Below are 14,333 nucleotides of genomic sequence, written 5' to 3' on the forward strand. Positions count from 1 at the left end.
TTGTTACTATGGATTTTTGGTTCAGACCGGGAGTTATTTGGACACTCATAGTAGTACTTATAGATTTTCTAAGTTTAACCTATAGTTTAAGAATATTAAGTATAACCTAAGGTTTGATTAATGTGACTGATATTAAGGATTATATTATTATATTATAAGGTTTAGACATCAACCAATAGGATTTTAAGCACATGTTTTGAATGGTAATTAAGGATTAAGTATTTTTGAGGATTAAATTAAATAAGGGTAAAAGTTTGAATGTTATAAGGTCAGTCAGCAGCTTTGAGTACATTGAGGGCTTAGTCAAGGCTGTTTACTCCATTCAAACTCAGCTAAAAATGTGTAAATTCGTGTTTAAATATTCAGCGTATGCCGATATATCGCAGCTATAGGGGGTGATATATCGCAGCACGTAGATACGGAAAACACGAATCGATGCACGGTCACCTCGGGAACAAAGGTCCAGGCGATATATCGCCTATAGGGGGCGATATATCGCCTCCACCAGCATGTTTTCAAATACTTTTGAATTCTTTTCCTTTCAGCCATTCAAACTCCTTCAACAGTCCAGCATCTTCTGAACGAGTCTTCAGCCTCTGCTGAACGATTATTCAAATGATTTTCACCTAAAAAGCCATTATTTTTATTCAAGTAAAATCAAGATACTTTCATTCCCAAACTCTATAAATAGGACCTAGTACCCAGCCATTATTCACCATTTGCTCTAAGTTCAGAAGCTGCTAGTGTTAAGTGAGTGTGAGAGTGTAAACACTTGGTTTGGGAAAAACTATAAGCTTAAACTTCATAAGCTTATCAAACACTTTGGGAAGTGAGTTCTATAGTATTTCGGTGGAGGTTAGGTTGATCTTGCAATCTCTGAGGTAAACCCAAAACTATAGTTCCTTTCTGTATTTTATGTTATTTCCTTTCTCAAAACCTTCTACTCAGTCCCCTAACCTTATTCTTATTTTGGTTAGGGAATCCAAGCTCTTAAGCATATAAGTCGGTAAGTATGTTTTTTTTATGGTTTAGTCTTTCCATCTCTTTCATTTCATCTCCTTTCTTTAGACTCACTCTTTCTTATGGTTTTAGGAGTGTTCCAAAAGTCCCAACTCAGTCCATAATCCCAGTAACTTTGGTAAGGAAAATAGGCTAGAATCAACATGTTATGTGCTTATGTTATCTATATGTTTTATGTTATTAAAAGTGTTATGATATGTATATGTGTATGTTTGTAGGCTTGGGCATATGATCCATATGACTAACAAGACCCCAAATGGGTTATGGGCATATGACCTACTTAGCTAGTAGGACCCCACTAATCCCATGGGCATATGCTTGTTTAGTCTATGGGACCCCAAGTAATAATGGCCATTATAATAAGTGTATGTTATATGTATTATGTTAAGTCTTTATGTTTTCTTATGAAATTATGTATATGGTTTTGTGTTAGATTTTCCTTGCTGGGCATTAGGCTCACTCCTTTCTGTTTATGTGCAGGAAAATAAGCTTAGAGGCGGAAAGATTCGTGACGCTTGGAGGATGTGTATCGATGATGAATGGAGTCAAGGGGCCGAGCGTTATTCGATTCGAGGATATAGTCTCCTTTTATGTTTTTTATGGTTTTTATGTGTATTTTCCGCATTATTATGTAATGTCTTTTATTTTAAATCTTGTTTTGTTTTAAAGACAATGGGATCCCAAAATCCTTCTTAGTATTCTGTTTATTTGTAAATAACTCTTATTTTCAAGTTACTCAATAAATTATGGTATTTTCGTAAAAATGTAAGTTTTATGTATAGTTTCGATAATGGTCCAATTAGTCTAGATTAGTGGGTCATTACACGCAGGGCTCTTTATCCTCTTCATCAGAGTCAGTATCCGCTCTTTCCTACTTGCGGACCAAACGGTCCATGACCTTTTTCAACGCGGCCAGCTGCTCCATGAGCTACCTGGCCGTGCCGTCCTCCAGGGGGATTCTTTCGTTCCTCTTGTCGTTGATGTTGTTCCTGAGATCGCCACCTCGGGGGAGAATCTTTTCCTTATGGGCCCGCTCTTTCCGATCGTTCATTCCGTCACGTAGGTCTATCCAGGACGTATCGTCCCCCGAACTAAGGGCATGTCGCTCCTCGCTGCGCGGCCGCTCCGGACGATTTTTGTTAACCAAGGCACTTGGGTGCAAAGACCTTTCTCGTTCGTCTCGCCCTGGGGCGTGCCAAGGCCATGCATTTCGCGGCCGCGTCCCCTGCGGATCGATTGGGTGGCCTCGTCCTGGGACGAGGCACACCTTCTCTTTCCTAGGGAGCGGCCGGGAACGGATCCCTGCTTTCGTGACGGGGGTGTTCTTTTCTCAGGTCTTTCCACCGGCCTTCTTTTTCTACCTGTCTGGGTTTCCTGGGGCTGGCTCAAGAAACTGCTCCGGGGGAGGGGCCTGCCTTGCTCCTTCGGGGGCCCCGGCTCGAGCTTGCGGAGCGGGCTACTACGCTCCCGGGAGTGGGCCAGTTGTAGGATTGGTTTCCAGACCCTGCGCGGCTATGAACGCCTGCAGGGCTTGGAGGGACTCTTGCATCCATCGATGCGCCTCTGCTTTCTCAGCGATCCTGGCCTCCTGATCCAGGACTTGCTGCCTCAGTCTGGTCACCTCCAAGTCCTGATGGTTGGGCTCTCCTTCGGGGACCTTGGGATCTGCAGCTTCGTCATTCTCTTCTTCATATTCTGTCCCACCCTCATAGTCTTATGACTCGTCATGGTGAGAAGTTTGGGGAGGAGCGTTCTCAGGCGGATTCTGAGGAAGATGTTGGGAAGGCAACGGATCTCCATTGCCCCGCTCTGGATTACTAGGGTCGAACGTTGTGTGTCGTGTGTTCACCATTGTAGTAAAGGCTTGGTGTTAGAACTAGCTTTCTTCAGCTCTCAATGAAAGCACCAAAATGTTTACCGAGATTTTTGGAAACCACACTAATGGATATTAGCTAAGAATAATGATATGGAAAGTAGAAGATTAACATGGGATTTTTACGTGGTTGGGGCGTTAATGAGCCTTAGTCCACGAGTCAGTTGTAATAGAGCTTGGAAAGTCTTTTACAATGGATTTTCTCTCTATGTTTTGACAGAGTAACTGTATATAAGTCGAAGAGAGATCCTCTTCCCAATGTTCTTTCGCTTGTATTTATAAGCTCATAGGAACACAGGGTCTGGGCCGGGTATGACCCGGGCCCATCAGAGATATGGATACCCTTGGCTTCTCTGGTGGAAGCCCAATATAAAAGATAGAACACACATAGATTCAAGACTAATTAAGGCCCAATAGGGTGGCCCAAGAACTATATTTCGCCCGACAAAACGGTGCTTTTGGTTTGGGCACTTCGAGTTACGGGGCAGATTCAGGGGACAAGACCAGTGAGAGTACTTGGCAGTGCAGATCTGAAACAGCAGCGTGCAATCCCGAGGTGGCCTTTCCCGCAGGTGAAAAGTGGGGACAACTCCCACGCGTCGTGGGGCGACTTCAGGATCACAGATGCTTTTCCTGGCCCAGCGGGAGGACCTGACCCGGGTTCATTTACCCTTGTCCATCTTCGTTTACCACGGGCCCGAACCGTTTACCAGGCTCCGGGATCATTTTATGTGTGCTTCTATTACAATCCAAACCATATGTACGTCTCCTGGACGACTGTCCTGGATCGCCATCCCGGACACAATCTGGGTCCAGAATCACACTAGGGTCGTGGCCCTCGGTTACTCCTGTACCAAGCGGGCTTGGGCCGGGCCAAAGTCCGAACGCCCCAGACCATGGGCCTGGGCCATCATCCCGGGCCCACGACAAGAAACGGGGATAACAAGGGGCATTTTAGGAAACAATGAGAATACTAGCATAAAATGGTTATATTCACATAGGCTAGAATAATTTTGTTATAGGATCTGCATCATTTCTCAAATTTCCCAATTAATAAGATGAGCAATGTATATGGAACTAAAATGTTTCTAAACATAATCTATATTTGAAAATATGGAACTAAAATGTTTCTAAACATAGACTGTAGTTGAAAATTTTAGAGTTTATACAATGGTGCATAATTTAAATAAATATTTTTAGAGCTATGACTTATATGAAAAAGAAGAGTCAATGTACAAAACGAATAGAGGAAATGATTTTTATTTTAAATTGATTTTCATCTTATTGACTTTTTGGTAAGTTATAAAGTGTGATTTGATATGCTTAAGTACTTTATTAATTACAAATGAATAAGTGATTATATATATTTTTATTTTTATCGTTATAAAATGAGTTCTAATTGTTAAATAAATTGGTTGTTATTAATTTGTAATATTGTTACATTAGTTGTCTATATATATGTACATTCTTACCCATCAGGGTCATCAATTTTAACCAACGTAAAATGTAATTTGTGTATACCTCCACCATACCCTTCTATCAAATTTTTACTTGCCATTAACATATGTTCTTGGCATGCCATTATCCACAAAGGGAAAAGCATATTGTCCACACATTCTTAATAATGCAAAAGTGGCATGTAAGAAAATTCATATTATAAGCAATTTATTTATATAACTTGCTCACCAATGTGTAGGGGTTCTCTTTTCAAAGCCCCACTCACCCGAGTTGTTAAAAAAAATGACACCTAAATTGCCTATTAATAATGCTAAACATACCATTTAGGAGAAATAAAGTAATTCTATTAGTACATAAATCTACCTTCCTTTTGAGAGCTGGAAAATAAGAAACTGTGTTATCGTCAAAAATTGGCATATCGTCAAAAATTGGCACATGCCCCTTTTACAACTCTAAAATGGTATGAACTTCATTCCCCTAGGACAACTATATTTCCTAAAATTTACCGTTAATGGATTGAATCCCAACAATGAACTAAAATACGCAAGCATAATAGATGCATAACAGGACTAAGTTAGCAATCAAATACTACTATGTAAAGAGGGAATTAACAAAAAAAATTGAATAGCCATTTAAATAACTGATACGGAAACTTTGCACCCGTAGCCAGCTACGGACATGCCTCGGAAGATCTGATCCTGATTTCTGACATGGATCAATCACCAGAAACGAATGCCTTACCCTCGTAATATCGTTTCTCACTTTCTGCCTTCTTTTCGTTACGTTTCTGCAGCACCACCAAAAAGATAATAAGCCACAAAAGCAGAAGATCGTGATAGTTGATTTGGTATATGGAAGCAAATATGAACTAACATTGCATTCTTGGTTTTATAATTAACCAATTTCCGATTGTGTTTCCATTATAGTTTATTCCTTTTACAAACCCATCTCAAAATATTTTAATGGGCAAAATGATTGAGCGTAATTTTTGTGTAGAGAGACCTGGTACGCCTCGTGATTGGCCACAATCCTCTTAATTATTGTCGTTGTGGTTATATCCAAAGGGCTATCCAGAACTTTAAAGATACCCATACTGATTGGTACATCGTATGGATTGCCATTTTCCTGTGAAATGAAATAGATCAGAACCTAACGCATCTTGACATATTCAAATAACCAGCAGCAAGATGTTCTAGTTTACCTTCTGAAAATCATTATTCTCAGCAACCGTTCCATGCACAACTAGTGAAATGTTAAAGGTGGTAATCTGCACTTGCAAGAATTTCACAGAATCACACAATTAATACACAAATTGTTTAATAATATTTGAGTAAATTGCGGCTAAAATAGCTAATGTTTTCAACCTGATGCAATTTTATACTCAATTTTTTGTTTTCAGTATGCAATTTTTTGTTTTCAGTATACATACTCAATATCTTCAAAATGTTTGACCTTTACACCCAAACTTTTCTTTTGTCAATAAATATACTCAGTTTTTTAAATGTTGCACTACTATACATATTTTAAAATATAAGTTTTTAATTATTTTTTAAATTTTAAATTATTTTCTTTCTTATTCTTTCTCAAAATAAATTATTTAAAATTAATAAATGTTTTATTAAAATTAATAAAAAAAATTAAAAACTTATATTTTTCCATCAATTTAAAATATAAGTTTTTTAAAAAAAAAACAGTGAAACAAAAATACAAGTATTAATTATTTTGATTAATTTTAAAATCTTAATTTTTTTTTTATTATTTTGAAAAGGAATAAGGAAGTGAAATTAATTTAATATTTAAAAAATAATTAAAAACTTATATTTTCTATTACACTTTCTTATTATTTCTCAAAATAATAAAAAATAGAATAAAAATGCAACATCTTAAAAATATTAGGTATATTTACCTCAAAAAAAAAATTAAATATAAAAATACACATTTTGAAGACATTGAGTATACTTACCGCTAAAAAAAAATTTGGATATAAAAGTGCAACATTTTGATCAAACATTGATAATTTTAGCCGCAATTTATTCATCATATTATACTATCTATTATAAACCCCCATAAAAGTTTTGTATTAGTGAAAACAGTTAAAAAATAATGAATCAAGAGATAACAATGTCCTCTGGAGAAAAAGAGCACTACATATAAAAGAACGAGATCAAGTACACAAGAGAATAAACAATTTTAATACTAATAACAAACAACTCACCATGTCTCTAGACACTTCCCATGGAGCACCAATTATCACCTCATCCACATAGCGGCATGCTAAAACACTAAGGCTTCTTTCATGAAGATTCATGATTGGGCGATGTACACCTCTCTTAGCACTGGAACGTAATTAAAGGACAAACACAGAAACAAAGATGCGTTAACCACTAGTAACACTTTAGAAAATAAAAAACTAAATACATGTAATTAAATTAGGTTATGGTTACATAATGAGAGATGTTGGGGCTGGTTCTTTTAGTGTTTTATGGAGATTTAGCCTGTTTGTAGTAATTCCTTTTAGTTTTATCTGTAGGAGACTTCCCATTTGAAAGTCTCTAATTTAACCCTCGACATGATAAGTTTTCTTACATTAAAAAAAAATAATTAAAAATACTATTTTGATTCCATGTAATTTCGCTAGTGACTTTCTACTTTTGATAATTTTAATGACAATTTTTACAAAATCTACCAAAATTAACCCTCCACTTCAATTGGTCAAATGTTGATTCAATAAGACATTTTCAACTTGTTTTATTACAATTAATATAATATAGTTAATTTATTATGTTTTTTTATCCTTTGAAACTAAAACTAAAATAATAATAATAAGAAATATTAAATCATTTAAAGTGTCTTGAGTTTCTTTTTAAATCTCAACACTTGACTTTATTTAATACTTCTTGTTTGCTATTATTATTTCAGTCTTGGTTTCAAAAAAAATTGAAAAAAATTATAATTTAATAAAATTTATAATAATGATAATAGAACGAGGGTAAAATGGTCTTTCTCAAAAAAATTGACCATAATGAAACCAAAAGTTATCATTAGAAATTTTTAAAACAAGTGGTTAAATCTGGTATTTAGCTAAAACTCAGATGACTAAAATTGTATTTTCTCTATAAAAAATCAGTAACATAATAAAAAATAGAATTGACTTGGTTTACTAATACATAAAAAAGTTGTACAATGTAATCAATTCTATTATACTAGCATAAAAACGCTTAAAGTGCAGAATTAATACTAGTATAACACTTTTAAATTAGGTGGTGTTTGGTATGGGGGTTTGGTTTGGTGGGAATGAGAATCTCAAATCTAACTCATGTTTGGTAAATTTATTTTTAATGCCTTGGGGGTGTTTGTCTTTCCAAGTGGGTCCCATTTTTTTTTTAACTTGATTTGAGAATAATCTTAACCCCTTTAAACACTTGAGTTTCACATTCTCTTAATCTAAACCCCCTCTAACTCTACTCCCTAAAGTCAAACCTCATACCAAACACCCCCTAAGGTATTGGGATGGCAGTAAACTACTGGACCATATAACATGACGCAAAACCTACATCTCCTTAAAAAAAAGCCAAGGTGACAATGGCGTATGCACTTACTCACAGATACATGTAGAAGTAGAACAATAGAAAATGAGCAAAACTACATTATCGCCCTTATAACAAACAGAAACAAATAATAGAAGTTTAAGGAGAGTACAACTAAAGTACGGAATGTACAACCTGACAGTTTGATCTGTGTGTATCCCAACAAAAAGAAAATCTCCATGCTCTTTAGCAAGTCTCAAAATCTGCAAAAACACTGTTTATTAGTAAATATTAAAAATATTAGTGCATAGTACCTTTTTTATTAAAAGTTGGACGCATGTGTGAAAAGCGCTGTTAATAATAATAACAATTAAGTGGCATTAGAGTATTCCAAAGATGTCTAGGAAACCCTAGTAACACAGGCACATAAAGGAGAATATGTCAATATTTTCCCCTAAAACAATAGTTATGCTTTTCCAAATATGTTTAATTTATAAATACACATCAAACAGGTATAATAAAGTTCAATCAACGAAAGAAATCATCTACTTAAAACACAAACTAATATAAGTGACTAAAAGAAAGAAATATCACCTCCACATGTCCAGCATGAAAAAGATCAAATGCACCATCTATATAAACTATGCGAGCATCCTGTCCTGGCCCCTGCAGCAACAATATAGCATGAACAGTTCACCATTAGGTGCCATAAAGGAAAACTTTTAGTTTCGGATTTCACAGGTAGGAAAAAGGGGGAAAAAGGAAGAAGAAGAAAGATGAATCAATCAATAAATATATTCATCCTGTCAGCAGCAAAGTAATACCAATGTTTTAAAACTGCTGGATCCACAAATCTTACTTTTACAAGAAGACAGACTTCTATACAAATTAAAAAGGACACAAGGAGACTTTTCATGAATCCTCCATATATTAATATATATATATAAATATTTATATATGTGTAGTAGTAACAAAACCCTTAAGGCATATAAAAGGCAAGCACCACCACATGCCTCAGAAGCCTTAATGGGTGTGTACACCTCTCTTGTCGGAGATGCATGAGTATCCTGCTAGAGACAAACTGATGCTTGAGCTTTAAGACTTGCACATCATCTTTAAGTCTGATTTGCAATTTAAACTCAATTCAGAAGCATACGTTATTATAGCACATAGGAGCTACCTCTTTATGTTGTATTATAGCCCCTTTCATAACAAAAGAAAAATTTATTAAATTGCTGACTGGAAATTGTTAAGCCTCTTTTATCTTGTTCTGTGCACTCTCTTGCTATCTTCATTGATGTAAATCAGGATTTGGAAGGTCCATACCTTCCCATTAGAGAACTGCACAATTCTACGAGATGTAGGTAGAAAATGGGATACACGAGTTCCACTTCCAGATCCACCGTCATCAAATTTTTGGCCATGACCATGGCTGAACTGTCTTTGCAGGGAAGAATGATTATGGCTCTCATTGATGGATCTCTCTCTTACACAAAGAAGCATTCGGCCTGCAGACAAAATTGCAGCAAAACCATTTGAGTAATAAAACAGTTCATCACATCCAAGGAGTGTTTGAAGATCTGAACATAAAATTAAAAATAAAACAAATGGATATACAATAAAAATTCCTAAATCACACAAAGACTAAATTGCTTTGCATCACGTGCAAATAAATGCCTAAACTAAAGAGCAGCATTAGCTGCTGCAACCCTTTCATGATGATACCAACCACTTCACGAGCACATGGGAAGATAAATAAATAAAAATAAAAAAGCCTGTTCAAATTTCTACAAGATACAACCTGCAAATAGTATCCACTGTAACAGTATATATACAACGTCAGTAACGGACATCAAACTAAGTAGCAAATAATTTCTAAACATGAAATATGATAGAACATTATAGAGGACCCTGAGAATTATTATCAATGAATGAAATAAGCGTTCAACAAAAAATAACAATCAAAATTACTGTAACTATCACTTAAAAATTTACAAAGGAATCAAAATAGTCAGGCTATCCAAAAGTAAGAGTTCTAGCCAAAAAAAAGAAGAAAATCATAGAGCAAACAACATACCCTATTCATTTCCCCTCACAAAACCTACCAAACATTGTTGAGTACCAGTAAAGTATTTGCAGCGTTTCAGATAATTCAATGAAACCCCACCAAGACAAACATCAAAACCCAAAAGAAAAGGGCACAAGATTTCCCTTTTTTTATCATTTAACCGAGTGGGAACATTATCATCAATATCATTATATGCTGAAATATACGTCATCTCAAACACATTGAAAATAAACCATCGAAACATAAATCTAACGTCGAATGTGCATAAATAAATAAAGAAAGGAAAGGAAACAAATCTTACCAACGATGTCGGTACTAGAGACCCCTTCAGTGCGTTTGATCTGCTTATATCGACCAGCCTTTTTAGCAAGAGCATAAGCATCAGTACCATCAGGAAGAACACAAGGATCATCTCCATGAATAATATAATCTATATTATACTCGTCGAATAGCTTCTTCATGAAATCTTCGGTTATGGCATAAGGCGCATCCGGAATAACCTCATCCACCCACTTCACCGCCTTAACCATGATCATCCTATATAACAAAATATGTCGTTCACAACGATTGTAAATCTCATCTATACCGAATCCCAAATACTCCTTCTCTTCCCGCCTAACGACGATCAAAAGCACACAAAATACAAATTAAACGACAATGAAAGAAGTTGAAGCCGGACGGACCTTTCGTGGAGAGGAGTAACAGGGGGACCCTTATTGACAATGATTTCGGCATCGCTGACTACGCCGACGACTAATTGATCGCCTAGGGCACGAGCTTGACGAAGGGCGTTGCAATGGCCGTAGTGCATCATGTCAAAGCAGCCATCCATGTAGACCCGGACGGGCTTTTTCTTCCTCCTCCGGAAGCTAATTCGGAGAGGAAGGTGAGAGTCACCATGGTAGGCTGAGGAAGAGGAAGTCAGCAAGGCCGTGGCCCCCAAAGTGACGACGACGCCACCGATCAAGCAGGTGGCGACGAACTTGCCCCAGCTCCGTAAGTTGTCCGAATTGGCCGAATCAGGGTCCATTCCCTCGCCGCAGCACAAAACGACAGCGTTTCAACACCCAAAATGAATTTATGGCCGAAATCCAATCAGGCATTTACCTTTGTTCAATTCCAAACTCTTCCAGATTCTCGCACCACTTCCCGTTCTATTCTCTTCCTCTCTTCTCTACTTATCACCGCTAATAATTACAAAAAACACCGATAAAATTTTATTTAAAAAAATATTTTTCCACTTTATTTAAAAAAAAAAAAAAAAAAAGTAAACCATTTAGTACCTGTCTTATTTGTAAAGTATTATTTTGGTATTTCTGTTTTCAATAATGCTCATATAGTACTCTGTATTTTAAAATCGTACATATTTGGTACTATAAACTCAAATTTAATTAATAAAATTTTATCAATTTAATCAAACTGCTGTCAATTATGTAAATTTCAAATTTAAATTTAATTACTTAATGTTATACCCAAAAATTGGAGAATGCATCCTAGGAGGCTAAGGAGAATGCATCTAGGAGAGTGCCTCCTAGGAGGGCTAAGAGGGTGGTCCTAGGAGACCCCAAGGAGGGTGTGGTCCTAGGAGACCCCAAGGAGGGTGTGGTCCTAGGAGACCCCAAGGGTGTGTAGGAGGTAAGCCTCCCAAGGTTTTCTAAGTGTTGGCTCGAACGTGCCCAAGGTAAATAGCTAAGGAGGAGGAGTCTCATGCAAGAGAATGGAGACTTAGAATTTCATAAGGAAAGTCTATACACTGTTCGATCGGACATGTTTGGGAGATGCTAAAGGGGGTTGCCTCAATGTTGTCCAAGGTGGGGTTCCCTCAATGTTGTCCAAGGTGAGGTTCCCTCAATGTTGTCCAAGGTGAGGTTCCCTCAATGTTGTCCAAGGTGAGGTTCCCTCAATGTTGTCCAAGGTGAGGTTGCCTCAATGTCGTTCAAGGTGAGGTGCCAAGGAAGTTGCCTCGAACCACCTTGGTCCGAGGAGAAGCCAAGGAGATTGGTTCAAGGAGGAACATGGCATGCTAGAGGAGAGTACATGTTCGAGGAGAACCATGCACGTTCAACCCACCCAAAGCATGTCCTACCACCATGCATGTTTAACCAGCACTTGCATGGGTAGTGAGTAGGAGGTGGACCAACTAGCTAGAGGAGACTAAGTCAGACACAACTTCAACAACATGCGCGGGAATCTCTCATTCTTCCCACAAATGGGGAATTTGTTACATTTTGAATGTTGAATGTTTATTTGTAATATAAATATAATAAATATAGTAAAATATCCCTATTATAAGGGGATATCAGTTGAGGATCCCATCTCTATAAATAGAGAGCTGATGGGATGAGAAGAGAGACCCTTCTGCTTATTCTTTCTAGAGAGATAAAATTGGGTCTGTCTATTCTAGAGAGAGAAAGTGCTGAAATTAGAGAGAATTCTTGTATTTTCACAATTTATACTGAAGAAACTCAGTTGGCATAGTCCATCTGATCTTGAGTATAGATTTATAAATCACAACTCTAAGTGGATTAGGCTATTACCGACAATCGGGGCTGAACCACTATAAAAATTCTGTGTTATTTACTTTTCTTGTTTATACCGTCTGTTGTCGTTTACATTCTCTTGAAGGTTCGTCGTATTTGACGTTCTCACGTCGTTGGCTAAAAACGCAGTCAACACTTAATTACATATAACTGATGACAGTTTGATCATATTGACAAAATTTTATCCATCAAATCTGAGTTTAGGGTATCAAATATGTATAATTTTAAAATACAGGGTACTATATGAGTATTATTGAAAACAGAGGGTACCAAAATGATACTTTGCAAAAACATAAGGTGCCAAATGAGTAAATTCCCAAAATAATAACAAATTGTATAAGTAATATACCTTAATTTTAAAAAATTCCAAAATTCTAATTTTTTATGAAAAATATTACCAATTAGTTACTTTTTTTAAGAAAAAAATTATTTTTATAGCATATTATTTTATATACATTTTGGTTACTTCTAATACTTATTTATTTTTAAAAAATTTATCTTGAAACATCATTTTGAAGTTATATTATCGTGTTTTATTACTTAAGATACTTTTACGTTGTCAATTAGTCATTTTTTAGAAACTAATGGTTATAATAAAATATAACAAATTAATATATAGCTTATTATTAAAAGTTACTTTTAGTATATACTATAAATTAATTTTTTTATATTCTATTTAAAAGTTATCAAAAAATATCCTAAACAATATATTTTTTAAAAATTATTTTGAATATTTTTAAATAAATTTAAGTTGTTTAGAATACAATATAATATCTTTTAAATATAAAACAAGAATACAAATTTTAGTATATTAAATTTTGATCAAGTGTAAAATTTGGTTACTTTTTTGTCAACACGATATAAAAATGAAACTAAAATATTGCTTTTAATTCTGGTCATCTTCTCCGGTGAGGGCCAAAAAACATATGTTTCCCAGATATCGAAATGATCACCTTAAAGAGTAGGTCGCGATTATACCACTTTTGAGCCCAACAAAGTAGCGGTGTGGCTGGAATTTTATTTTTAAGTTTTGGAGAAGAGAGAAAAAAGAGAAATGTATAGATTTGAAGAAAGAGAAAAAAAATTTAAAAAAAATTGTTATAAGGTATAGATTAAGATATATATATATGTAAATAATTATTTATATGTGATTTTGTTTAAATAAAATTCAAATCATGTTTGTTGACCCTAGTTTTGGTCAACGACACGGAGTCTAGAAAATGACAGAAAAATAATATAGAGCTTAAGAAAATGATCTAATAGAAAATAAATGACACAGAGAATTATAGTGGTTTGACCCCAGTGATTGGTAATAACCTACGTCCACTTGATACTATTATTAGTATTGAGCTTCAAAGGTGTGATCAAAGAACTAGGTTTCCTGAGTTACACAGACCTTAGAAGAAGAAAACAATACAAACGATGGATAATAGTAATCTAATTCGGCAAAAGAGAAAAAAGATCCCCTCCTTGAGCTATTTCTTATGTATTTATAGGCTCAAGAAGGATTACATGAATCGAATGAGAATATATTTCCTTAATAAACAGATCTTCAAGTTATAATGAAGAGATATTCTCGGATATCATTATAATTGTACAGATCTTTACATAAATGCACGGAGTACACGACCAGTATGGTCGTATGTAAAACTTGAACTTTGCATGTAGAAATATTTATGGTCGATAGGTGAGCAATATCTCTGCCACATGTTCGGCCACGTGTCGAAAATTCTTGCCACGTCATCAACAGCTATTTTTTGGATAAACATTTGCCCCCCCCCCCAAGTTTATTTATTGCGACCAGCAATAAGCAAACTTAGAGAACTAACTTTTCGTATGCCCCACGA

The 14,333-nt window shown here is 35.6% G+C and overlaps 1 protein-coding gene across 1 annotated transcript; it reads right to left on the reverse strand.

Moving 5' to 3' along the window:
• Positions 1-4,645: 4,645 nt before the first annotated feature.
• Positions 4,646-11,122, reverse strand: LOC133777419 (ethanolamine-phosphate cytidylyltransferase). The gene is made up of 9 exons (XM_062216988.1): positions 10,630-11,122; positions 10,248-10,483; positions 9,205-9,386; positions 8,473-8,544; positions 8,074-8,141; positions 6,567-6,687; positions 5,553-5,618; positions 5,354-5,476; positions 4,646-5,138 (listed from the first exon to the last, which is right to left on the reverse strand). The coding sequence occupies exons 1-9, from the start codon at positions 10,974-10,976 to the stop codon at positions 5,067-5,069; spliced, it is 1,287 nt and encodes a 428-aa protein (XP_062072972.1). The 5' UTR covers positions 10,977-11,122; the 3' UTR covers positions 4,646-5,066.
• Positions 11,123-14,333: the final 3,211 nt, after the last annotated feature.

The sequence above is a fragment of the Humulus lupulus genome, chromosome 5, assembly GCF_963169125.1.
Source record: "Humulus lupulus chromosome 5, drHumLupu1.1, whole genome shotgun sequence".
NCBI lineage: Eukaryota > Viridiplantae > Streptophyta > Magnoliopsida > Rosales > Cannabaceae > Humulus > Humulus lupulus.

What these genes read in the sequence shown, in the direction of transcription:
- LOC133777419 (XM_062216988.1), bottom strand. Translation starts at nt 10,976, where the DNA reads ATGGACCCTGATTCGGCCAATTCGGACAACTTACGGAGCTGGGGCAAG. An exon ending in TTCATGCTGGACATGTGGAG is followed by an intron (nt 8,142 to 8,472) that starts GTGATATTTCTT and finishes GTGTTTTTGCAG; the next exon opens with ATTTTGAGACTTGCTAAAGA. An exon ending in CCAATCACGAGGCGTACCAG is followed by an intron (nt 5,139 to 5,353) that starts GTCTCTCTACAC and finishes GTGGTGCTGCAG; the next exon opens with AAACGTAACGAAAAGAAGGC.